Genomic DNA, 26,778 nt, shown 5'->3' on the forward strand with positions numbered 1-26,778 from the left:
CACGCCTGAAGACGGGGTTGTGCGTGGACTCCCTGAGCCCACATGCAGTCCCTCCAGGGAAACCGAGGCAGCAGGCATGTGACCAGATGGATGGGGTGGGAGGAGAAGCAGACTGTTCCCACCCCCCCGGTAACAAAGTGGCCTCCCCAAACCCAGCTGCCAGCTCACCTGCAGCAGGTAGAAGAGGTGCTGATAGGCCTCCAGCTTCTGGCGCTTCTCCTTGCTGAGCGACTTGAGCCCTTTCTGCTTGTCGATGGCCATCAGGTTTGACAGCTGCTCTTTGTTCTTTCTCGTCAGCTTCTTGCAGTGGGAAACCACCTCCTGTCATGGGGCAGGTGAGCAGATAAGGGGGAGCGTAGCAGGAGCACCTAGCTGATTTAGGAGCATCCACCCCATTGACATAGTTAAGACCGAGTGACTTGGGAGCACAGGTCTCATTGGATTTGCAATGGGAATTGTGCTCCTAAGTCCTCTGGGAAAATTCTACCCCTTTGGGCTTTCGGAGTCACACAGTTTTGCCATTTACACACCACAGAGAAATTCACCCCTCATAAAACCACACCCACCAGCTCCACATGCATGGCTGAGGCCTGGCTCGCTCTGCATTCAGTTGGCAGGCTCCCTGTTCCCCAACAGGCCTCGTGTAAATCAGCAAGGTGCTGCCGACCTCAACAGCAGGCAGCGTGACTTAGTGCATAGCACCAGATCTCCACCTGACGGGACAACTGGCAAGCTGGGTGCCCTTGGTTGATTACAGAGCAGAAATACAGGTTCAGTTGCCCTGAACTGAGATAAGCGTGAAGGGACAAACTCAGTTCTGGGATAAGCAGGCATAGCTCCATGCCTACACCAGGGCTGGATATGGGAGGAGGTTTTCCAGAGGCACAAACAGGCACATAAAAAGGAGCCTAGGGGATTTAGGAACCCCAGTTTTAGTCCAGTCCAGGGGAGCGACTCCAGAATCACATTGGTGTAACAGAGAGCAGAGCCTGGCCCCTGAATGGGAAAGTAGGATTAGTGGAGAAAAAGCCGTGTGAGAGCTGAGCTCCCACCGCCGCCCCATGACCCCCAGACCTGCAGCGTGATCCTGTTCTTAACCAGAAGCCCGATCTTGATGTCCATAAGGTTGAGGTCGCTCTCTAGCTGCTGGTTGGAGCGGATCCTCTTCACCACCTCCTCCCGCAGCTTCAGCAGCTCTGACTCCTCCCAGAAGTCATGCTGGCTCTGCTCCAGCAGGTGGGCGAAATGCCGGACAATGCTCAGTGGCGGGTCCCTGGCGTGGACTGGCAGGGGACAGAGGGAAATCTCCCTTGAACGCGGTTAAATAGCTACCGAGGGCTTGTCACTCTCAGGGCCAGCATAAAGGGGCCTTAAAAAGTGGGTGGAAATGGGAATCAAGAATGCCCCCTGCACCGGGGCCTCCCCAGCTGGCATGGAGCTAGTGCAAGGGCTCTGCGCCTGCTCTCAGCATAGGCATGGATAGGAGGTGAAGTCAGAGCATGCTGCTATGTGGCTATTTGTTGATTCCAAGCTCCCCTAGGAAACATGGCCTGAAGTTAGAGCAGCCCAGAGGCTGCTCTACTTTACACCAGGGGCTGGCATGGTCTCTGCACAGCACCAGACTACAGGGACTGCAAAGGGGGCTTCAGCCCATACTCAAAGTGTAGGAATGGTAATGAGAAGGCAACATCCTTGCAATTAATTAAAGCTGCACCTGTATTTAAAAAAAAAAAAACGCACACTAGACAGACAGGCACTTACTCAACATCCTGTAATCCCCACGGGCCTTGCTAGCTCTCACAAAAGCCTGGATTTTAATTACAGCATTAATCTGCCAAGACAAACAGAGAGGAAGAGGGATGTTTCCTAAACCGTCCCTATAGCAGGCAGCAAATGTAAAAAGAGAGAAATATATATATATATATACACACACACACACACACACACACACCAGCCATGCAACTAGCAAACCGAGTAGCTGGGGTGTCAGGCAGAGGGAGCGTACTCACTGAGATCCTTCTAGATAGTGAACTCCTAGCCAGATACTTGGGGAAATGGTCTGAGCATGGGGCAGGGAGTCAGGACTCCTGGGTTCTATTCCTAGGTGTGAGGTTGTGTGCTTTGAGCAATTCATTGACCTGCCCTCTGCCTCAATTTCACCTTCGTCTGTGAAGTGGGTTTATTCTCTTCCGGGCTCACAGGGCATTTGCAAGGGTTTATATGTTTGCAGAGTGCTTAGGGTAAAATTTCCAAAAGCATCTAGAGTCAACAGGACTTAGGAGCCACAGTCAGTCACTTAGATGCTTTTGAAAATTTTACTCTGGGTCTCACCAGTTGTTGCTTTCTTCAGGGATCGCTACATTTGGCAACAGGCTAAATGCACTCCAGACACTCAGCTTCTCAATTTTCGCAGGCAACAGACTTCCCTACCCCAGACCCCTTTACCCTAAACTTTCAAAAGGGATTAGCGACCTTGGGTGCCACACCCGAGAGGTCTTAAAGGGGTTTGATTTGCAGAAGGAGAGTGCTTGGCATGATGTTCACGCACACAGAAGTTAGATTAAAAACCTAAATCCTTTAGCTAGGAGGTTGCAATGTCACAACTTTATTTCTTAGAATTCAGAACCCAAAAACAGAGAGAGAGAAAACAGACTGCTCCTTAAGACAGTGAGGCACCACTCACCTCACCTTGCTTTAAACTGATTCTTTACCAGCTCTTCTGATCAAACACTTACTCAAGAACCTCCTAGTCTGCAAGCAGGGCCAGGAATGAAGGAACCACACAACTAAACGCACACATGCGGCTTGCAATTCTGACACTATTCTCAAAACAATGCACTCAGTCCTGTCTGAAGAAATCAGCCTTCTTGAGGTGGCTCTCATCTGGCACCCAAGATCACTAGGCACTGACAAATCAGGTCCAAAGGTCCACGACACGTCCCCACCCCTTCCTCTTCATCAAGTCCCTTTCCTTCAGATTTGTACATTTCAGATGCATACTTACATAGAAATCTTGCAACCTAGGGGCAAATTTGAGCCTCCGACGTGGAAACACAAAGCTCCTCCCTCATCCCCAAGTCCCAAGCTGGAACGCCACATTGTTCTTTTGCTGATTCACTTTAAGAGGGCTCCTCTTTGCTCCAGCATAAGATACAAGAGGATCTGAGTGTCTCCCTCAGGCAGAGGAAGAAGAGGGTCTAAGGACTCTCAGGGTATGTTTACACTTTGAGGTGGGGATGTAACACACTCGTGCCAGCTCTCAGCAAACTTCCTTGCTAAAAATAGCACGTAGCCACAGTAGCACAGGCGAGGCATCCTGAGCACATACCTAGCATCTCTGATAGGCGCATGCTTGGGATAGCTGGCCCACCCACCGCCGCCGCGGTCTATTTTTAAGCGCACATTAGCTCAAGTATGTCTCCTTGAGCTGGGGGATCACCCCCCTCCCTCCCACTTCAGGGGTGGGCGTACCCTCAGCCCATGTGCAAGAAGCTCTTTCCATAGCCTCTGGGGTTATATTTTCCCTTGCGCTCACGGATCAGCCACTCACGTTCTTCCTGAAGTAGTGCAGCCGTTCCCGGTACCTTTTACGAGCTCGCCACATCCTCACGTATGCCTGGATCTGAGAGGAGGGAACAGAAGAGGAGAGACAGATTTGGCCATTTTAACTGGACACAGGAAGCCTTGGAGGGTCTTCTCCGAGACAACTATTTGATCCGTTTCACTTAGGCTCCCTTATTCCATATACAAAGCACTAGGGGGCGCTGAGCTCCCACGGGTGTCTTTTCTGATCACAGATAATGCCAAGATTCTTGACAATTGTAGCGCTCTCTGCAAGAATTTTGGGTGTCACCCACCTGGGGTCAACATCCAGTTTGGGAAGCTATGTCCTGCCTCCCTAAGTTTCCCCCTGCAACTAGATGCAGTGACTTAGGACAGAAGTGAAGAATGTATTCTTGTTGCTGTGAAACAGCTGCTACATTCCACCCCCGAGGTGGCTGCACCTCCACAGGGATTCCCATATCTAGATGGGGGAAAATAGCTGCAAATAGGATGTTGTTGCTGCTAGAAAACAGAGGAGCAGGGCGTGGTTGGAGGGGGTGGGATTACAGAAGCAGACAAGGCTCCAGTACCTTTATCACAGCATCTCTGGTTTTTTGCAAGTACCATAATCTTTGCAGGTAAGCTCTGCGCTGTCTGTATCCTCTCCAGCATGACTGGATACCCCAAGAGAAATAAATAAATCACACACACCAATCAAGTACAGCATGACATTTCTGGGGTGATCCAAGGCACCAGCTTCCAGCATGGGAATGCCTGGTCCGTGCCCACAGGAGGAAATCCTCACACCTCTGCCAGCCGCTGGCAGCACAAGCTGTCCTAGGGAGAGCACAGAATACCCTCAACAACCCCTACTCCTCAGCTCACCCTGCCTCAGTTAATCTTCAACAGAGCCTATGAAACCAGGGCTGGCACCCCCTCCGAAAACCCAAGCCCCCATAGAGAGAGGCAGTGGCTATGGAAATAATATAGGTTTTAACTGTGGCCACTGCATTGCTGATTCTGCTTGTACGTTCCACCCTTCCCCCTCCCTTGGGTGTGTCTTCTCAGGTGACAAGCTCTTTGGAGGCAGGGCCTGGTTAGCACCCTGTAGGGACCTAGTGCACAGGTCCCCCGTTCTTGTCCGGTCCCGAGGCCCTACCATAATAGACAGGATGAATAATAAAAGGTGTTCTCCTCTCTGTAAATAGGGGGTAATACAGGAAGTGGTCAGGATGCCTGTTCAACACCCTGAAGACCCAGCGCTATATAAAATGATGTCGTGCCCATCAGTGTGTGATCAGCTCGGCAGTCTGGCAGCGCTCCTCACTTGAATTTTGATAACAGCTGGTAACAGCTCCTGCAACAGATGTCTGCGGGCCACGAATTCCTGGCGGACAAGGTAGCCCCTCATGCGGGCCTGCAGTCTCATGACGAATCCTGTGTTGGATTCCCAGAGGCGTTCCCGATCGTGGGCCGCAGTCACTCCTGTGATCGTCAACTGCAGAAATAGTAGACACAGATCAGTTCAGGAAGGACTTTGTAAGCGTCAGACGCACGTACACCATCCACCAATGAGAAGGGAACACCCCCAGCGGGGTCAGCAGCTGGGGTTGAACCCAGGCCATCTGGACCTAAAATGCACAATCCGCTGCCGTTTTGAGCTGAAGGACCAGATCCAATCAGCTCAGAGGTAGGGACAGACTCATAAGCTCCTTACTCAGTTCAGCCAATGGAGGGAGACAGAACCACACTTTGCCAGTGCGTTACATCCAAAAGTACATACAGACCCTCCCCGACTTATGCAAAAACTTGAATTTTGCATAAAAGTCAGGTTTGCGTAACCCGGGAGCGTCTGAATGCTAGCAGGATTCAGTGACAGGATTGGATAATCCTACGGCTGGAGAGTGCATAAAAATATCTCTCGGCTTTTGGAAGCACAAGAAACCCTCATGCTTCAGGGCATGAGATAATCTCTACTGGGGTCAGGAGGAAACATCTCCCTAGGGCAGGTTATCCTGTAACAGTGGGATTCTTGCACCTTTCTCTGAAGCAGTTGGCATCACTGCTGGAGATGGTCACTGGGCTAGATGGACCCCAGGTCTCATCCAGTCTGGCAACTCCCATGAGCTGGATGTTTAAGAGCTGGGATTGTTGCTTCCAGTGGTATGACCCAATCTCTCTTGCCAGCCTCTGGGCAGAACAAGAGGGCTGGAGAACTAATGGCTTTGTTATTAACATCTCTGAAGAGCTCCGACATGTCCCAGTGGAATAACGGGCTAGAACCATGGATTTACCACACAGCGCGTTAGCCTGGACGCCTCACATATCAACATCCAGGGCCCAGCAGCCGCAAGCCAGACTCTGCAGCACTCCACCAGCCACGAGGGCTTTGATCCCAGCCCCTAGCGACTGCCCCTCACCTGGATTTCCTCCCGGCTGAGGTGGGTAGAGTTAAGGACACAGTCACGTGGCTGCTCCCAGCTGCCTTCGAAGCTCTGCAGGCTGAAGTAATACATGCTGCCATCTTTCAGCTGGTGTCTGACCCAGTGGTGGTTGGCGTTCCCTGAGCGTTGCCGTTCGGACAGGATTAGGGGAAGGAGAGCGTTAATAGAGAGAGACACACACACACGGCAAGAGGAGAGGCAGCCGAAGGGTTAAACCGATCCAGCAGCAAAATGGATTTCTGTGGCCTCCGATCAGGTTTTGAAACCATGGCTCAGCTGGTGGAACATTTAGGCAGCTCTCTATAGCCCTGTCCCCAGCTTCAGAGTTCGGCTTTCAACTCCCTGCGCTCCCCACATACATCCAGAGCAAGAGCCTTCTCCCTCGCATCTGATGCCCTTCCTATAGCAACTATCTGCCAGCCCCCTCTCTCGTTTTGACACCTGGCTTGTCCTATTTCTCCCCTCACCGTCCCCCATCCTCCTTCTCCATGAACAGTTTGATACCAACATACCATCTAACCTCTGTCTTCCTGTCCTGGCTGTGTGACTGCACCACACAACCTCTCTACTAGCTGCCTCTGCACCACACACACAGGTTTGTAGCTTATGGCTCTGCACGACCGATGCTCACAGTCTTTCATCGCCTCTAAGTATGGTGCTTATGCAGCCCTTCCATCAACATAGGATCTGAGCACAGCTGTGTCTAGCGCATTTGTCCTACGGGAGCTGAGGTGCAGAGAGACTCTCCCAGAATTGGTGGCAAAGCTGGGTCTCCCAAAATCCCAGGCCAGGGCCCCCAACCACTAGGCCATTCCCCTCATTCAGCCTCCCCTGGCGGATGTCCCCACAACTGGTCATACTGGGTCAGCCCAATGGTCCAGCTAGCCCAAGATCCTGTGTCCAACAGCAGCTGGTACCAGAGCTTCAGGGGGAGCCTACAAACCAGGGCTGCTAGCAAGACCACCCAGTCTTCCCCTCTCGGCTTGTGGCAGTCAGAGCTTTAGGGTCAGCCATGTCTTTCCTGTGGGGTGCGTGGAAATGGGGGGTTACTGAGCGGGATTGCGGTAGCCCCTCGGGGTCCCAGTCACAGACCAGGGCCTGCGGTGCTAGATGCTGTACGGACACGGAATGCTCCCTGCCCCAACGAGCTCTGGATGTTGGAGGCTAACCAATGCTACCAGCTGGCGATTCAGCCCCGCCCCCACCGTTTTCAAGGTCAGAGGAGTCCGGGGCCTTTTACCTGCTTGTCTCTTGGCAGCCAGGAGGGCGGCGAGCTGTGCCTGGTAGGCCCCTGCACATTCTGCCACGATGCCGCGCAGGGAGACGTCCGGGTTATGCAGCACGCGCGCTGTCTGAGCCGGCTTCCCTTCTTTTATGGCCTGGTTGATGGCAGCAATGCCGAGAGCCACTGCGGAAAGAGACAGGGAAGGAAGGGGTTAGAAAAGGAAGAGGGTCCATTCATCCACACCGCCCCCCAGCGAGCCAGCTTGGTCCAGGCCTGCCTGGAAGGAGGTGACCACGGCCAGTGGCCTCCAAGCTTCCAAACAGCCAAGTTCCTGCTTCATCGGCAGCCCAGTTCACCTTTGCACCAGCCATTCCCAGTGAGTAATTAGCAGCCGGTTGCATGAAGCTTTGGAGAAGGGGATTAACCCTTTACGCCCCCAGGGAATGTGGATTCCAGATTGCAATTTGATGATCAGGGGAGAAGCCGGACGTCTTAGAAGGATCACCACTGGCACAGCATTCAGCGGTGTTCACTGCTGCGGCTTATGGGTCAGCATCCCAGAGCTCCCGAGCCCAGCTCCTCTCGCAGGGCCTACCCTCATCCCTGGGGCCGGCACCTTGAGACCTCAGAGAAGAGTATCTCACAAGCCCTGGACAGTCAGGGAGGGCGGAAAGATAAGCACCACCAGGCCAGAGAGTCTCTCCCCATCCTGAATTTCTTGGCACGCAGGGGAATAACGGAAGAGGGCCAGGCTGCAGCTCCAGCTTGAACCTGCTCCAAGTTAGCTTCCGAGCCCTTACGTCTCCTGGCTGCCTCGGTGTCCTGATTGGCCTTGGAAACCCCTTGCTGGATCTCCTCCCACCAGAGAGCTGCTCCATCATCTCCGGTCACCTAGGAGATGGGAGGCAAAAAGTGATGAGCTGGGGAATCTTTACAGAACACATGCAGAGGCGGTGCTTCCATCACAGAGATGCAGCCACCTCTGGGGAAGGGGCGGCTGGCAAAAACAGCATTTAACAGAGTGGGAGGAATTTGGCTTAAAGGCCCCAGGGCTCTTCTGGAAAATGCAACGGGACCTTTTGGAACCAGGTGGAGCAAGACACAGGCAAGAGCCTGGAAAGAAAAAAGGCAGAAATTCCCCATGTTGCGTGGTGGCTTTGGGCTTCTAACCCAGGGCAAAAAGGCCACTGCCAGGAGTGTGAATCCTTAACCCAGCCTTGGAATGACAGTTCTCCTCCGTCCCTCATGTCTATCAAGCTGAATCGTTCTCTGCCACACGCTGGTTTTAACGTGTCCCAAGCAACAGACTTTCCACCCCTTCCCCAGCCAGCTGCTCTAGGCGGCGCAACGCCAACAGTCCTACCTGGGCTTTCTGCCTTAGCGCGGCAGTCAGCACATCATGGTAACGCCTCGCTCCTGGGAGCGTCACGGCAGAGAACCCGGCAGAGGGCAGCAGCAGAGCAGTGAGTGTCTTCTCTGGGTCGTCCTGCACCAGCACCTCGTTGATTAGTCTGATGGCGAGGATCTCTGTGCCAGGAAGAACAAAGACAGCCGGTGATTCAGAGCCCAATACAGCTCACGGAGCCCAACGCTCAGGTATAAAAGCCACTTACTGTCGTTTTCATCTTGCACTGCCAAGTTGGCGCTGTTCACGCAGGCCTGGATGTCGTTCCAGCTCAGGAACCCAACCCCGGCTTTCCCAGACTGGCGCTTCAGTTTCAACAAGTTGTCAAAATAGCTGAAAGGGAAAGATAGAGCCAGCGCTTAGCACAGGACTGAAAGGTCCTGCATCCAAGGGTCTGAAAAATGCTGTCAGAAAATGTCAAAACACCCCACCGCAGGAGGCAGTCTCTTGGTCTCCAAAATGGGGAAACTGAGGCACAGAGTGGTGAAGGTCATGAGTTGAGCCAATAACGTAGCTAAGACTGGAACCCAGCAGTTCTGATTCTTAGTACCAGCTTTGGCCACCCAGACCACCACCCCTCCTGCCACAGGCAGGAATAGAATCCAGGAGTCCTGACTTCCATACACAAATTCACCGCTAACTTTCTTAACATAAGACCAACATCGTTTTCACCTCCAGCAACAGATCCCTCTCTTGCCACTTGACCAGCAAGAAGCTGGGTCCAAGCGGTGGCTCCTGCAGGCTGCTGGGGAGATCTGCAGTCAGCCCCAGATGACATCTGGTAACAGAACCAAGTTACAGACAGAGTTTAACCCTTCAGGTCGTGGGTTCCTGCAGGTCCTGTTTCATAGCCTCAGAAACCTTCCCACCCAGCTCGGCCCACCTCACAATTGTCAGGGGCCTGGCTCTGTCGTTTTTAAATGCCACAAAGCCTTTTAACTCATTCACGGCCAATTCAATTCACTGGAATCGGTACACGGGGCATCATTCCCACTGAAATCCACCCAATTACCGCTGCGCGTTTGCATCCTCGATATCAGACAGACCCAGGGCAGGGCTGACCAGGCTACTCCAGAATCCATAGACGTCCCCAGCTTCCAGCGCCCGGTCGATGAGCGCCACAGCCGAGAGCATCTCCACAGCAATGTACAGTTCCTCCTGCCCCAACTCACCCTGCAGAAATGGGGGCGGGAGGGGGAATGGACACACACAACGATGATCCTTTTCTGCCCCCCCAATTCCTACAACACCCAATGTGAATTCATTCACAGCAGTGGAAACTGAGGCACAGAGAAACTTGGCCCATGCTGTCTATGCCAGAGATTGTTCCCAGATCTCCAGAGCACCAGTCCAGGGCTTTTAGCACCAGGCCAATGAGCCATAGCGATTCCCCCATTGTGAAGGTGGCCCCCAGGATGGCAGCAAAGAGCCAACTGTCCGATAGCCTCTGTCACCGCTCCTCCTTTCCCCAACCCCGGAGATGCTGCCCTCTCCTCACCTGCGGATGGTGTTGCTGTAGCAGGGACAGCTCGTGCTGGTACAGCTGGGCCGCAAAGGGAAATGCCTCAGGCAGCTGGGCCTCGGGGCTCATCAATTCTCCCGCTGTCTCCGTCGCCTCCCCCCGGCGGATCGAAGCGTTGATGCGGCTCACGGCTCGCCTCACTGCGTGCCCGCGGGACAAACGAGGCAAGTTAACTGTGGGGGCGGAACTCAGGGCTTGTCTTAAGGCAGCGCTCAAATTGAGTTCACGCCGCTTGAGCGGGAACCCCCACGATGCAAAAAAGGAACACCCCAGCAGCACGGAGCGACTGCATCTCAGCTGCGTGGCGAGCTCCAGCTTCACCCCACCCCGGCAGCTGGAGTCTATAGCCTGGGTGAACTCGAGGCAGAGAGCTGCATGTACAGACGGGAAGCCAGGTTAGGGGCAGCACTGCTGTGATCCCGCCGATGAAGACATGGGTCTCCTGGAGCCCCGGCTCTGGGCTACTGAGAAATTGCTCTGCCCAGGTCCATTCAGCGGCGATAATCATGGGGTGTTGACTTTGGGACGACGGAGGCATCTGATGGTGGAGATCTGGGGCTCAGGCTGCCTGAAGTCTGCTTTGCAACCCAGATGCCACGTGCCCCATGCTGACGGTCCATTAACTCTTCTGTATCACGTGCATTTTGAGCTGCACAGGGGACTCAGGGCAGGCGTGATGCCCTCTGCCCAGGCACGGGACTGGCCCTAGCGGCTCTTTGCTGCCTTGGCAACAGTGTGGCATTGCAGGGCAGGGGCAGGATGAGTCCATTGGGCCAGGCAAAGTGCCCCCCAAGCAGGGACAGAAGTTAAGGATGGCCCAAGCCCCAGCAGTTCCCAGAGGTGAGGCAAGCTACCTCCCTTCTGCCTACCAACTGGCACATGCCCCACCCTTATAGCAGCCTGGGCATAGCCAGATGCCAAGCGTGATGTTCAGACCCTCTGCAGCTGGGGCACTAATCTGTTAGTGTTTCCGACACATGAGAGGGAGCAAATGCAGAAAGTGAACAGAGACAGGGAGTCCCTGCGGGACAGGCGTCTCTCAACAATTCATTGGCCTCTCTGGCGAGGCGGCCAACAAAGGTGCCAGTTACGGGGGGTTTGCGGCGTGGGTCACTAGGAAGTGGAGCAAGGCCCAACTGCATCAGGAAGAGGCTGAGAAGCCTGGATCTGGCCTCAGATTCATAGCGACCCTGGCTGCCCCCAGGTCGGTACCAGCCCCCTTCGCTGCATGGGGGACTTGGTATGACTTACTGGCATGTTCCTGATCTCCTCTCTCATTGGCTGCGTAAACCCCTGCCTGCACCTCCTCCTGCTCCAGCAGGTCCACGTAGCCCAGCTCCTGCAAGGAGGAAAGCAGCAGGAGCTTGCACACCAGGGAGACCCGCCCAGGCAGCCTGCTCCCCTCCCAGGCCCACGCCCGCCATCCCTCCAAGGGAAGTTGCTCACATGCAGACTGGCTGCAGAGCTTCCTGAACGTCCATGTGTCACAGGAAACCTTTAGAGCCCGGGGCTTTCACTTGATCCAGACCCAACCCAGCACAGGGTGTCTGGACTGCTAGGGCCCGATCCCACAGCATCACCTGGTTCCTGTCCCTGCAATTTTCCTCCCTGCTCCAGTACGCGGGCTCCTTCCCCTGCTGGGCCTTACCAGCGCTTTCTGCTCCCGATCGGTACTCAGCTGATCCAAGTACCAGGCTGCGTTTTCCCGTTGCACACCACGCAGGGCCAGGACAGGATCCTGCAGGGCCCGGCACAGAGCCGGAGGGTCCTGCCTCTCCAGAGCATCATCCACATATTCCAGCGCTCCATGCACTAGAAGAGAAGCACAGAGACACCGCTAGAGAGCTACTAGCCTGGGGCGCTTGGTACCATGGAGCCCTGGAGTCAACGTCATTTGGTGAGGGAGGATTTAAAAGGGCAGGGGATTGGCTCAGGCAGAGCACAGGAATGGGCTCCACTTACCCAGCCGGCTGGCTTGGAACGTCAGCTGTTCCGTGAATGGTCCTTTGTCGAGGAACCCGTTTTGGAAGGGCTGGTTGATGTGTGTGCAATATGCTAGCTCCATCCTGTCCCCTTATAGCAACTGGCTCACAGAATAGAGCCTGCTACTGCGGCCAACTGATGGAGCGACTCTCTGCCCCCTACTGATGACCCACGAGCTTTGATTTTCTAGCATACCCGCAACGGAAGTTAAAAAGGGCTCTTATCAGTAGAGCTCAAAGCTCTTCTCCAAGGAGGGCAGTATCTTGATCCCCATTGTACAAATGGGGAAACTGAGGCACGGGGAGGTTGCAGGGGGGGGGAGTGTCTTCTCCAAGGTCACCCAGCAGTGTGGTGGCAGAGCAGAGAATAAAACCCAGGTCTAAGGCATCCCAGTCTAGAATGCTAACCACTAGGCCACACCCACTGATGGTGGCACTTTGGACTTCTACTGATGACTAGATCAACATGAGCCTGCCCCAGCTTCAGCCAACAGAGCTGCGCATGCATTAGAGGCTTGTGCTTCAAAAATCCAGAGGTCTGGGGTTCGATACCCGCTACCACCCACCCACACAGGGGCAATGCATTAGGGCTTGTCTACACATGAAAGACAATCCGGGATAAGGTTGTAAATTTAAAGTGGATTAGCTATTCCTGATTAATCCACTTCCAAAACTGAGTTAAACTAATTCACAGTGACCACACAAAAGCCCCATAGGAGCAGGAGGGATAGCTCAGTGGTTTGAGCATTGGCCTGCTAAACCCAGGTTGTGAAGTCAATCCCTGAGGGGGTCATTTAGGGATCTGGGGCAAAATCAGTACTTAGTCCTACTAGCGAAGGCAGAGGACTGGATTCAATGACTTTTCAAGGTACCTTCCAGGTCTATGAGAGAGGTATATCTCCATATGTTATTATTTATGCAATAAAAGGCACTCATCCTGGAACAGGAGCATCTCCGCCCCTGCAGTCAATCAGGCCTAGCGATTCCCTGTGTAGACAAGCTCTTATAAAGGAGTTTACCCAGGTTACCTGCTTCAGGGATTCCCTTTATGCCAGGGGAAGTCAGTGAAGGAACCATGTGAAGAACCTCAGGCTGCTCCTGAAATGAAACCCTTTGCCCCATAATGGGGAGGGAGGGATTCCCTGCCTATTGCTCCTGACCAGTACTCTGAAAACAAACTAGTGGGGGCACGGCCTCTGCTCTGAAGAATGCAGCCTGGGTCTCACATGAAACAAAGCCTTTTGGGAGAGCTAATTAGTGCTGGGCAGATCTCCCACGCCAATAAGCAGCATATCTACTCCAGCAGCTTTCGGGGGGCGGAGGGGGCACGTTGCTTTGCTCACCGTTGACTTTGTTGATGTTCCCTTGTATTTCAGCCTGAGTCAGACACCGGTCATAAATATCCTCGCTTTCCGGGCTCTCCTGCAGGTACTGAAGAGAAAAAAGCCACCCACCATTGCACATCTTCACCTAGATGCACACCCCTTTTCTCCAAACGCACCCCCATATCCACCAGCTCTGCCCACCCAACGTTCCTCCTGTGGCCAGGTCAGCCAGCTTTAGGCCAGCCCTCCTGGAGGATCTGGCCCCCTTCCTTTCCTGGCTGCAGAGAAATCCACCCTGCGTTTGCCCTCGATCCATTTCGAAGACGACTCAAGCCCTGAATTTTAGGTGTCAAAGCATGAGGAGCCTCCCCCAGTCATGATGCACTTCACACCGCTGCAGGCCACATTTAGGATAAGAACCTACCACTACCACCAGGTAACGGAGCTCCTCCTTTCACTGAGTGCTCTGCCCTTACCCGGTTCCTGGCATTGCCAGCTTTCTCCATCTTCACCTGGAACAGCATCTCCTGGTAGACAGCAGCGAGGTTGTCTCGCAAGTTGAGCAGCATGGCGCTGGGATTGTGCAAGGCCACCATGGTCTGCGCCACCACCCCCCTCTCCACGGCTTCGTTGATGGCGAGGACGGCGGCATGGACTAGACCAGGCGTGTCAAGAGAGAGAGACAGAAGAGCATCGTGTGGTCAGAGGCTGGAGCGACAGGATCTGAGACTTTCCATTTATCTATGGCCTGGATCTACACAGTGACACAGCGTTGCAACTACTGGCTTTTAGGGGGCTTGAAAAAACAGTCACCAGAATCCACAAACCCTGCGTTAGGTGGTTGCTCTCTATACAATGCAGGGGGAGAGGTAGGGGCACCTGGGACCGGGATCCACACAAGCCAGCGTGCTAGGCAGGGAGGTGCCTAAGGTAAGGTAAGGGAGGTGCCTAAGGCAGGGAGATGCTGACGGGTCCCACCCCTCTCCTGGACTGGAGGCAAGGTTGTGATCCACAGGTGGGATCCACTTTCCTGGAGTCAGGGGTCTAAGCAGCATGCACCTAACTCTCCCTTGACACCATTAGCCCTGTGGTTTGCTAACCACTAGGCCACAGCCACTGAAGGTGGTGCTCCATTGGTTGGTCTACTGATGGCTAGACCAACATGAGCCTGCCCCATAAAGAGGCCAAACACATTCAGGGTTACAGAGCTGGATTAAGCCAAAAGACCCCAGGGAGGGACTCAGACAAGCGCCGCTGCAGGAAAAACCACCCTCACGCATTATCCTAGGGAGTAAAATCACCTGCCGCTTCATCCACGGAGAGTTCGCTGGCGAGAATCCCGCCGATCTTGCTGAAGGCTGGCATCTGGAGGCCGTATTTCTCCAGCTCCCGCTTCATGTTGTTAATTTCCTCCTCTGGAACAGAGCAAGCCCAGTCAGCGAATACACGCCCGTTTGGGCCGGGCCCGGCACCAGACTCCTTCTGACATTTCTGTGTACCGTGAGGATGGCAAGCAGAAGCCCCAGACAAGAACAGGCCCCGGGGATGCCAGGCACTGTACAGAGACTGAACCCCTACCCTAAACGGCAGGTGATGTCAATGGATGTCAGCCAATTTAATCCGTACCAGGAGGGTGCCACAGGCTTCACTGGAGCTGTACATATGCACAGGGATCCAGTGCAGAATCAGGGCCATACGGTAAAGAGACATTCAGTGTCCCAAAAGGGAAAAGTTAACAGAGCTAAGGGAGCCAGCAGCAGGATGTGTTTCTGTCTCTAATGTCAACAGGGCTGAACTGGGTACATACAGGGAGCCAGTCTCCCAAATGAGACAGTGTGGTCCAGTGGGCAGGCCTGGAGTCAGGACACCTGGATTTTATTCCCACCTTTGCCACTGATCTACCGTGTGACCTTGGGCAAGACACTTCCCCCTCCCTGGGCTTCTATTTTCTCTCCCACACTTTGCCTATCATGTCTATTTAGATAGTTCAGGGCAGGAACGGTCTCTTAACATGTGTACGTACAGCACCTGGCACACTGGGCTACTGATCTCTTTAGTTAGCTCCTGAGATAGAAAATTGACTTTTTTTTTTGTATCTGAGCTTAAATAAAGCTGCTTATAAATAAAAAGCATGCTGAAGCATCCCCTCCGCAGAACAATTCCAGAGATACAAGCAGTAAATACAGATCAGCTAGAGTTAACCAAGAAGCCCCCAGGAACTAGCCCAGATTTGTCCTTTACCATCCCATACCTGTAAAGTTCACTTTCCCGTATAAATCCTGGATTTGTGGAGCCAGTCCCAGCTTAAATAAGTATAAACTGAAAATTTAAAAACACAACACATTTCATGGATGAATTTAACAATCCAGTTTTTTCCTGACACACAGTAACACACACTCCAGGCTTTTTAATCCATACAGTAGATGACCCAGTAAGCTCTGCGGTCTGGTCATTAGAACACAGAACTGGGAGATCACAGTTCTGCAATGCCAGCTCTGAGACTGGCTCGCTGTATGACCTCAGGCAAGTCACATCCCTTCCTGGGCCTCAGTTTCCCCATCTGTAAAACAGGGACGATACCCCTTTGTAAAGCATAGACACCAACACTCTGTGACCCAGACTAGCTGTCTGCTGCCTTCCAGAGAGACTGAGGCAGTTGCTTTGACCTTGGAAGTGCTAAATAAACTGGACCCCATCTCCCCCTCCCTCTACCAGTCACATGTGTTCAGTCAGAACCCCCCTTGGCTTAAAAGGGAGGGGGACGCTGTCAGGGTGTTCTCCCCTCAGCTTTGGGATCAGTCCACCCCTCTGCTCTGAAACAGCCCAGACCCAATAATCCATATTTTGCATGGATTATATTTATAACAACATTTTGTCACGGCATTTAGAGTCTGCGGCAGGCCTCTCTGTGTGCGTTTTAAAATCTAGGCCTAATATTTTCAAACCTGGGTGCCTAAGACTGGGCACCTAGAGAAAGTGGCCAGATTGTCAGAGGCACTGAGCACCCCCGCCTGCAGCCAATGGGAGCTGCAGCAAAATACCCTTGGGGAACAAATTTAACAAAAAAAACAAACGGGACGTAAGCATAGAATTGGATACCTAAATCCAGTCACGCAGATCCCACAGACACACCGACACACACGCCCTTACTTGACACGCGCGGGAGTCGTCTATCAGACATGGAGTTAAACACATGCATGGGAGTTTAAGGATCGGGACCCAAATCTGGGAATTACCGGCCTCAGGAGATAAACATAGAATGGCCACCAGAGGGCGAAAGTATCATTGATTAAAATCTACAGGCAAAAAACTCCTCAGATCCTCTAACTAGGCCCTACCAAATCCACAGCCATGAAAAACACGTCTCGGATCGTGAAATCTGGTCTTGTGTGTGCTTGTACCCTATACTATACAGATTTCAAGGGGGAGACCAGAGTTTCTCAAATTGGGAGTTCTGACCCATAAGGGAGTCGCAGAGGGGATTGCAAGGTTATTTTAGAGGAGCCGCGGTATTGCCATGTTTATTTCTGCGCTGCCTTCAGAGCTGGGTGGCCAGATGCTCAGCTCTGAAGACAGTGATCTGCCAGCAGCAGCACAGAAGGGTGACAATACCATACCATGCCAGGCCACCCTTACTTCTGTGCTGCTGCGGGCGGCAGCGCTGCCGTCAGAGCTGGGCTCCCAGCCAGCAGCTACCCCCTCCTGCTGCCCAATTCTGAAGGCAGCGCTTTGCTGCTGCGGGCGGTAGAAGTAAGGGTAGCAGTACTGCAATCCCACCTCCCCATGCCCCCCCACACACACACAATAACCTGGCAACCCCCCTCCCTTCCAACAATTCCTTTTTGCGTCAGGACTCCTACAATTAGAATCCCATGAAATTTCAAATTTAAATAGCTGAAATCATGAAATTTACAAGTTTTAAAATCCCGTGACCGTGAAATTGATCAAAATGGACCGTGAATTTGGTAGGGTCCTACCTATAATCCCAGAGACACGCAACCCGTTTACGCGTTATATCCTGGATTTCTCACTTACCTCAGAGCATGAATGCAATAGACCACCCGTGGCATGTTCTTCTTGTCGTAGATGTCGGTTGTCTCCGGGTGAAAGATCTGTTGGCAATACAGACAGCACCCATGTAAGTCCCAATTAGCTTTAATTATTTAGCAGCACACTATAGCCAAGAGGCTAGACATGGGCTGGAGACTGGAGAATAGTTTGATTCCCCATTTTGCCCTGACCTACTGGGTGACCTTGACCTGCCTCTCACTTTTCCCGTCTGTAAAATGGTGACAGTGATACCAATCTCCTATGTAAAGTGCTTTGAAGACCTGAAGCTGAGAATTGCTAGGGATTATCGTTACAGTCTTTGCTGACACAGAGGGCCAATGCTGATCCGTGTGGGGAACAGCTTCCACATGGTCTGATGGGGAGAATGTGATTCAACAGACCATCCTGTCGAGCATCTGGCAGGATTTTACAGCCGTCTAGATTTCTACTATTAATGCAGCAACCCCTTAACACCCCCTCCTTCCACGAATTTCACTCTTAGGTCACTGCAACTCACAGATGGAGAAGGGATCGCTCATGCAGACCTGACTGCACCCTAGAAACAAAGGAAGGTTCCTTCACGTCCACAGGGTTTCAAATGAAGATTTTATTAGGCTGACCAGCTGCCTTTGACTCCACAAGGTGTTGATGATACACCCGGGTGGGTGAAGTCACTCGAGCAGCTCCCGCTTACGCAAAGGGGCTCTGTGTTTTTATCAAAGCAGAGAGCACGTCTCATCTTTTCCGGGCTCTGCTTTTGGCCCGGACACGCTGATGCTAAAACATTACCGTAGGAAGCCCCAGGTGGGCCATGGCCTCACGCCAGTGGTTGATATTATCCGTGTGTCGAAAATGAAGTCCAGTTGCCTGGGGAAAAAAAAAAAAAGAAAGAAAGAAAAAAAGGAGGAGAGATTAAACATGGGGTTAGAATGACCCTTCCCTTTGGGGTGTGTTATGCCATTGTTGCCCACTAGGGGGTTTCTTGCACCTTCCTCCGATGACGCTGGTCCTGGACACTGAACCAGATGCACCAGCTACATCTTGTTCTTCCAAACCCATTTAACCCAGCCCAGGCCATGAGCAATGGAGCAGTGACCCTGACTGACAGTCAGTTCTGCATGGACGGGGTCTAGAGCGAGCTGTCAGAAGCACGCCCAAAAAAGATCACCCATCCATCCACCTCTGACGCAGGAGAGGCTGATGCAACGCCAGCTTCATGTGGCGCTCAGTTTACCCATAGACACAACATAGCAAAGATTTGGCACATGAGCCATTTGAGATCCGCAAGGAAATCAGGCAGATCTTGCAGCACACACCAGTATCATCACCTAGAATTAAAAGGATTTCTTATTCACACCGAATCGCATCAATCGAGCGAAGGCCCCAATCCTGCACAGACTTGTTTGTACGTACTGCAGTAGCACATAGGAGCTTCGGCCAAGGATCCATTGTGCTAGGCACTGTACAAACACTACAAAAAGAAGATAACAATAGTCCCTACCCCCAAAAAGGGCTTAACTTTAAGCACAGTAAATAACCCATTGAAATCAACCGATCGGTTGCACTGCAAGATCAGAGCATGTTAATTTCATTTTCTTTTTAAAAAATGTTCTGCTTTTCAGACAATTTTACAAACATTCATATAGGCCAGATTGGCCAGAGACTCACACACCTGAATAACTCTGCTCACAGGAGTCAAATTAAGCATGTGCTTAACTCTTTGCGAAACGAGAGCCTTCATTCGTGCAGCAGGGTTAGTTAATCTAAGAGGATACGAACGGATTCAAAAGCATCTACCCAATAAAGATTTTCCCATTGACTTCAGTGGGAACAGGATCAGCCCCTACAGCACTGGATTCCTTACGTTTTATGCACCATCACATTATGTATCAGAAAGAGACACGGGCTGCATTCATCCAAGACAGTCTTTGATATGTTGGAAATAGAAGGGGACTTCAAAAGGCCCCCAGGATCTAGAATGAATCACCAACAACCTTTAAAAAGGAGCTTTGTTTCCTGGAATAAGGTGCAGAGATTTAATGATTTAATTTGGAGCAGGGATGAGATACTTACAAAAGGGGGCTGGAACCCACATGCCGCTGGGCCAGCAAATAAATTAATTGCTACAGTAAATAAATCCCGTTTTAGGTCACATATAACCAACCTGTCACACATCCAGCACAGGCAGCATCTCACATGCCAGTTCCATGCTGTGGCTAAAATGTTGCTGGGTTCAGAGAAATTGAGCATTTAAGAGAAAGTCATTGGACCTAGCAGAGTAGATTTAGGTTAAACCTATTAGGGGTCTTAATTCTCATTCACACCAAGCTCCTCCCGCCCCACCCCCCAGCTTTTTACAGCGCTCTGGCAGCGTAAAGTCTTCTGTGCACAAATGGGTTGAAATTCACCCCTTTACAGAAAAGGGTGCTTAAGGTGGGATTTTCCATCAGCACTGACGTGAACCGGTGCAGAGTTAAGCCAGTGTGGCAGGCTTTTGAAACTCCCAGACTTCAAGATTTTAAAGCCCCATTTTGAAGATTTAAGCGGCTCGTTAGCGTTTGCACTGGCCTCTTAGAGGAGTAAATTTCTACCTTATATGAGGGAGACAGAGTGACAAGCTGTGGGCATTTGCATCCCCACATGTGGCTATCCAGTTGAGCCACCTGGCCAGCATTTCTAAATCTGAGCTCTGAAGGTTTTATTCTGTCACCCATCACCACAGTATTTGAGCATCTAAAAATCTATGATGGCAACACAGGTTTCAATCAGGGAATCTCCTGATCTGAAGAAAAATGGTCTTCTACTGATCTATACCCCCGCTACATGGGTTGATAATGCTACCCAGCACTTTATAGAGCTGGATAGGCACTAATTAACCCTCACAACACCCTCATTTAAATTTGTGAGGAGAGCAGTATTCAGATTATTAAGTGAACATAGGCTGGTCCATTTCATTCATGCCTCTCATCAGTTTCACTCCTAGCATTTCCTTCAGAGGGGATCTGGTTTGCACAAGTGCTGAGCAATGGCAGTTCCTGTCAGCTCCAGTTGGAGAGGTGCCAGTGGTTTAAGCTCTTTGCCCAAAGCCACACAGTGAGGCAGGATTGGAACTCAGGTCTCCAAAGTCCCAATCTCAAAGTCACTCCCTCTAAGCCAAGCAAATCACTTCACCCGATTCCTTTACCTCGTAGCGCATTTGCTCACGGTCATAAATCTTTTTCAGCGGGACGACGTCTGGTGCAAAGCAGTGTCCCAGCTTGGCGAGGATGACCCCGTTCCGTAAGCTCTCCTCCAGCTCCGTAGGGGAGGCCAGCTCCTCGTTCAAACAAGCCTCCATCCATCTGGAACAAAAGACAGAAAACCGGTTAGGGAGACAGTTGTTTTTACAAGACCGGTACGCTGCTACCACATCAAGCGCAGGTCTCCCACCAAGCCTACGGGGCGTTCCAGACACAGCATAGCCATGGGGTTGGGCTTCAGGATACTGAGATGTGTAACGATGAAAAAAATATTTTGCATCTGTTCAGACAGTGCTTTTTCCTCCAAGGTTTCTGTATTTTACAGACAGGAGACAGCAAGGCACAGAGGTGACTTGGCCTGCCCAAGGTAAGTGGAAAACATAGCAGTCAGGAATCCACTTGTGCCCGAGCCCATCTCAGAGCCCTTTGCTTCCACTTACTGTTTGCTGGTAGTCTAACAACATTGCCCCTGGCTTTTCAGGTCGGCCACCCTTTATTCACAAGTAAAAAGAAGTGTCATATTCCCCCCACCCCCTTTATATTTCCTATAAAAGCCAGAGTAAATAAAAAGGTATTACTGATCCCTATAAGCCTATCTAGTTGGGGTGTGTGTGTGTTTGTGTTTTGAAAGACTGTCAGCGAAGACAACCTTGAAGGGTCAGGGTGTGCAAGATTTTCTTTGCTTTATTGTAAGCGGTTTTCAGTTACTCCTCCCCACTCCCCCCTCCATTGTCTTTCATGTCCCTTTCCCCTCTCCTAGGGGTCACATCCCACTTGTCAAGAAACACAGATCAGCCCATGCATGCCAACATTGGGGGAAAAGGAGTGACTTCAGACTTCCCAACACCCGTGTTTGATTTAGAAGACAAAACCTGTTATGCAGGAGACAGTTAAGGTAGGTCAACATAACCCTGACAGGGCCCCTCTAATGAATCAGTCGTCCTTCCTATGGGAATGCTCGCTCACCGTTTCGCTTCCTCTAAGCGACAGAGATATTGATAGGCGACATTCTGTCTCCTCTGCTCATCCATCTCATCGGCAGTGAGACGCTCATCTGGACAATTTGAGAGAGACGATACCAGGTCAAGCGTGGACAAGAGTTTAGGTTTTGTTAGAACAATAATAATTCATTAAAATATTTCAATTAAGATTTTAGAAAACTTGGTAAAAATATTGCCAGGATTTCCAATGCCAATGGCCTCTCAACATCTCCTGCGTTGTTTGCAGCACATATTTTGCACCACTGTGCTAATGCACAAGAACCGGAAAGTGAAGTCAACCAGTCTCTTCTCACTGTCCACACTGAAGAAAATGCAAGACAGAACCACAGCATCAGTGGGGAAGGACATTTTTTAAAAACAGTCAGTTGCAATGAGCAAAAGGTGTTTGCCAAAAATCTTGAGAAATTAAATATGTATTTCTAACCGCACTCTCCCATTTCAGCTCTTAGATTTACGCAAAATTACTTTTTAATACCAAAACAGTATGAATTTTATGTTTCGGTGGTCACAGCAGCAGACTCTGTCCCAGCACCATGCCCTGACTAGCTGAGCATTAGCAGAAATTAAAAGCCATAAGCTTCTATTCCCACCATGGAAAACACCAACTGAAGTGACTTCATCTATCGTTATGAAACACAAGCTGGCTGAGGCGATGCACACACTGAAGAGAACAGTTGTACATTACTAGAGGGGGGATGGACTATCACATGACTTAATAACCCTTCCATCTAACGGCTATTATGCTCTGGCTGTCTACTTTCTTTTTCACATGTAAACAGATCTGGTTTTCCCTTCCCTCGCTGCATGGCCAGCCAAAAGAGAGAGAGGAAGCACACTGGGTTAACAAGTCCCTGTTGTACTCAGTCAATAGGTCATATTTAAAACGTCTTCAGCCAGATTTGTATTTTTTGCACTCACACACGCCTTGTGTGTTCAAAGCTTCCCAGAGACAAAATCAGACACACACACTCTCTCTAAAATGAGGGTTTTTCCATATTCCCTAGAAATCTTGCCAGCCCTTCCCTCCTGTCTCCTGCTGTGTATTGGCTACTATCTGAAAGGGCTCTGCCCTCACTGACATCCTACCCACAAAATATTACCCCTACCCCATGCTCCTCTCCTTTTGGCCCCGTTACCATAGTATTCAAGCACCTCACAATACTTATTCTCCCATCACCCCCATGGAGTGCTATTGTCCCCATTTTACAGATGGGGAAAACGAAGGCTCAGAGCAGCTAAAGTGACTGGCCAAGGTCACACAGGGGGTCTGTTGCAGAGGAAGGAGTTGACTGTGGGTTCCAAACTGACCACTAGATCATCGCCTGACTCTAAAGGAGAAACAGGAATCACCCAACAAGACCCACAAACTGTGCCCTAACTGGCAACCATCACTCTGTCTGTCCGTCCATCTCAGGGCCAGCACTCTTCCCCCCACGGTCAGATTCCTTTGATTGTCCACCCTGGATGCTGTTTAGGCCCTCTCAAGCCCTGCTCACACACCACTGGCTGGCTGGTCCAAACCCAGCTCTCTGCCTGATCCCAGCCTACCTATCTGTCTCTCCATCTGGCTCCGATCCCTGAGCACCCCAATTATCTGTGCCCTATCTACAGTCAGGTCACTGGCCCCTACCCCACCTGCCCCCTCCTGCATGCCCAGACCTGTCCCCTGTCTACCCCAGGGTCGGGACCACATATCCCTACTCCCATCGGTTCCCCTACCCCATCTCCAACCCATTGTCCGCCCCCACCTGTCTGCATCAACCAGCCATTCCCCGGTGTCTGTCTGTCTGTCCACCCCTTCCACCACACCCCTTTCCGTCTGCAACCTCCCACCGCTCCTGTCCATCAGCCTGGCTGCCTGTCCCCTCTCCTCCCCTGCCCCACACCAATGTCTGTCTGTCCATCCCAGCAACTCCCCACAGCTCCTGTCCATCAGTCTGTCCCCCAGCCTGGCTGCCCCCTTCCACCACACCCCTTTCCCTCTGCAGCCCCCCACCGCTGCTGTCCATCAGCCTGGCTGCCTGTCCCCTCTCCTCCCCTGCCCCACGCCAATGTCTGTCTGTCCATCCCAGCAACTCCCCACAGCTCCTGTCCATCAGTCTGTCCCCCAGCCTGGCTGCCCCCTTCCACCACACCCCTTTCCCTCTGCAGCCCCCCACCGCTGCTGTCCATCAGCCTGGCTGCCTGTCCCCTCTCCTCCCCTGCCCCACGCCAATGTCTGTCTGTCCATCCCAGCAACTCCCCACAGCTCCTGTCCATCAGTCTGTCCCCCAGCCTGGCTGCCCCCTTCCACCACACCCCTTTCCCTCTGCAGCCCCCCACCGCTGCTGTCCATCAGCCTGGCTGCCTGTCCCCTCTCCTCCCCTGCCCCACGCCAATGTCTGTCTGTCCATCCCAGCAACTCCCCACAGCTCCTGTCCATCAGTCTGTCCCCCAGCCTGGCTGCCCCCTTCCACCACACCCCTTTCCCTCTGCAGCCCCCCACCGCTGCTGTCCATCAGCCTGGCTGCCTGTCCCCTCTCCTCCCCTGCCCCACGCCAATGTCTGTCTGTCCATCCCAGCAACTCCCCACAGCTCCTGTCCATCAGTCTGTCCCCCAGCCTGGCTGCCCCCTTCCACCACACCCCTTTCCCTCTGCAGCCCCCCACCGCTGCTGTCCATCAGCCTGGCTGCCTGTCCCCTCTCCTCCCCTGCCCCACGCCAATGTCTGTCTGTCCATCCCAGCAACTCCCCACAGCTCCTGTCCATCAGTCTGTCCCCCAGCCTGGCTGCCCCCTTCCACCACACCCCTTTCCCTCTGCAGCCCCCCATTGCTGCTGTCCATCAGCCTGGCTGCCCGTCCCCTCTCCTCCCCTGCCCCACGCCAATGTCTGTCTGTCTGTCTGTCCATCCCAGCAACTCCCCTGCCCGGTCTCACTCACAGCCCGTCCGGGCCGGCCTGGACTCCACCGCCGGCTCCATCCCGCTCCGCCCGGCTCGGCTCCACCCGGCTCGGGAGTCGAGATTTGAATCTCCCGCCGTCTCCAATTCTTCCCCAGCTGTTCTGGGATACGTGGCTGCGCCGCGGGGCAGGCTGGGGAATGTAGTCCTGGCGTTGGGGGGGCTGGGCACAGATGGGGTAGGGGTTACGTGGACACTGAGCACTGCCCAGGGGGGTTCCCTGGACACTGGGGGGTGGGGATTTCCCCTGGACACAGGGGGTTCCTGGGCACAGTTGCGGGGGTTCCCCTGGACAGGGAGGTCCCAGGGCACAGCTTGGGGGTACCCTGGGCATGGGGTACAGCCCAGGAGTGGGGGTAGTTTTGCACTCCTACGCCCCAGGGGTTCATCTGCTGCCTGGCTCCACAAACCAGGCTCCACGTCTACCTCTTTTCCCCACTGCCCGCCCCTGCCCCATGCAGCCCATAGGATGTGTGAGGAGGGTCGCGGGGAGTGCTAGAAAGGGGCAAAGAGACTGTCCCAGTCCCCGCTCTCAGTAGCACTGTAGTGTTGAGGGAATAGGGGGCTGTCTCGCCAGGGCAGGCCGGCTGGAGCAGCTTGTATAATACAGCTGCTGCCGCTGCATCTCTCATTGGCATTTGAGTCCCCTTCAAAACAGCCCTTACATTAGTAGGGAATAGAGACCTCTCTCTCCCCCAGCCTCGGACATCTGCACCCCCACTGTAAACCAATAGAAAAGAAGCAGATCTAGTGACTGGGGCAGGAAGAATAGGCAGCAGGACTCCTGGGTTCTGTCCCCACCAGTGGGAGAAGAGTGGGGTCTTAAGAGTCATGATTCTGGGACTGACTCTCTATCTGACTGTGGGCAATTCTCTTCCCCTTTCTGTGACTCAGTTTTCCCACCTGAGAAATGGGAAGGATGAGACGGTATCACAGTCACTGACACTTTATTCTTCAAAGCTGTCACTAATGCTGTGCCCCATGGGGGTCATTCAGAAGTTTGCGGGGACAGAACTGAAACGTGCCCCCTCTGTTCCAAGCACACAGATCCCTGCCACTTTAACTACAAGAGAATCTTCATTAGCTCTTAGCAGTATAGTGCCTGTGACACACAGTGAAGCCCTTCTGATTCCACCCAGTAGAGGACAGCTAACCACACATGCCAGCCAGTTCCTTGCAGCCTTCACCTACCTCCCAAGGGTGTTGTGAGGGGTAATTAATTAATTAATGACTGAGGCACACAAGTGAGAATGACAGAGTGTTATGTTCACTTTCTTAATACACCCTAAAGGGCTCCAATGTTGTCAGTGGAGGCAGGTGATTGTGCCACTTTGTCAGGTTGTTTTGTGCTTTCATGCAACCATAACCTGGAACAATGTGGAATGCAGGGCCAGATCCATCCCTGGGGTCATTTCCACTGGAGCCCTGGGAGTTACCCCAGAGCTAACTCTGGCCTGTGATTCTCTGCAGCTACTTGGAAAGAGGCATGTCTTCAGCACCTGTCATGCATCATGTCCCTATTTGAATGAGCTGGGGAGCAAGGAATTGGCCTCCTTTGTTTTACAAAACACCCTGCAAAAGCCACTGATGAAGTGACCCGTGCTAATCCTGCTGGCTTGCACACTAAATAACCCAGCAGCTGCAAGGGCTGTGGGTATATCCCTAACCCCCACACACCCTGCCCAGTGCTGGAAGTCAGGGTGCCAGAACTAAGGAAGGAGAAGAGAATAGCCCTACAATTAGACTGAAAGGCAGTGTGGCCCAGTGGCCTGGGGCTCCAGAGATTTGGAGTCTGTTCCTGACTCTGCCAATGACTTACCAGGGTGACCTTGGCCAACTCACTGCAGCTCCGTGCCTTAGTTTCCCTACCAACCCTGTGTCTAGTCTTATAGAGCATAAGCTCTTTGGTTCAGAAACCTGTCTCTTACTGTGTTTATGACAGAGCTGTGCCTTGCCCTGATTTCAGTCAGAGTTTCAAGGTGCTAATGTAATACAAATGATCACATAGCTTGACTTGTGTGCAAATCTCTTAATGCCCTTTGACAGTGGCAGGAGATGCAGATGGTGCCTCAGGAGAAGAGCTGCCAGCTCCCCATCCATGG

At 52.4% G+C, this 26,778-nt stretch overlaps 1 protein-coding gene across 1 annotated transcript in view; it reads right to left on the reverse strand.

Annotated features, from left to right (window-relative positions):
* Positions 1-21,802, reverse strand: part of IQGAP3 (IQ motif containing GTPase activating protein 3) — a 36,140-nt gene extending 14,338 nt beyond the window's left edge. The window contains exons 1-23 of the mRNA XM_032792128.2: positions 21,702-21,802; positions 20,681-20,837; positions 18,286-18,363; positions 17,482-17,558; positions 15,698-15,765; positions 14,748-14,861; positions 13,923-14,101; positions 13,465-13,552; positions 11,788-11,951; positions 11,391-11,478; positions 10,116-10,279; positions 9,630-9,790; positions 8,826-8,950; positions 8,576-8,739; positions 8,013-8,103; positions 7,228-7,395; positions 5,964-6,106; positions 4,871-5,041; positions 4,134-4,217; positions 3,551-3,622; positions 1,762-1,831; positions 1,075-1,283; positions 169-321 (exon numbers count right to left, since the gene is read on the reverse strand). Of these exons, the coding sequence (XP_032648019.2) occupies positions 169-321; positions 1,075-1,283; positions 1,762-1,831; positions 3,551-3,622; positions 4,134-4,217; positions 4,871-5,041; positions 5,964-6,106; positions 7,228-7,395; positions 8,013-8,103; positions 8,576-8,739; positions 8,826-8,950; positions 9,630-9,790; positions 10,116-10,279; positions 11,391-11,478; positions 11,788-11,951; positions 13,465-13,552; positions 13,923-14,101; positions 14,748-14,861; positions 15,698-15,765; positions 17,482-17,558; positions 18,286-18,363; positions 20,681-20,837; positions 21,702-21,766 (2,853 nt within the window). The 5' untranslated portion in view covers positions 21,767-21,802. The remainder of the gene's footprint in view (positions 1-168; positions 322-1,074; positions 1,284-1,761; positions 1,832-3,550; positions 3,623-4,133; positions 4,218-4,870; positions 5,042-5,963; positions 6,107-7,227; positions 7,396-8,012; positions 8,104-8,575; positions 8,740-8,825; positions 8,951-9,629; positions 9,791-10,115; positions 10,280-11,390; positions 11,479-11,787; positions 11,952-13,464; positions 13,553-13,922; positions 14,102-14,747; positions 14,862-15,697; positions 15,766-17,481; positions 17,559-18,285; positions 18,364-20,680; positions 20,838-21,701) is intronic.
* Between the last annotated feature and the right edge of the window lie 4,976 nt (positions 21,803-26,778).

The sequence above is a fragment of the Chelonoidis abingdonii genome, chromosome 11 (genome assembly GCF_003597395.2).
Source record: "Chelonoidis abingdonii isolate Lonesome George chromosome 11, CheloAbing_2.0, whole genome shotgun sequence".
Lineage (NCBI taxonomy): Eukaryota > Metazoa > Chordata > Testudines > Testudinidae > Chelonoidis > Chelonoidis abingdonii.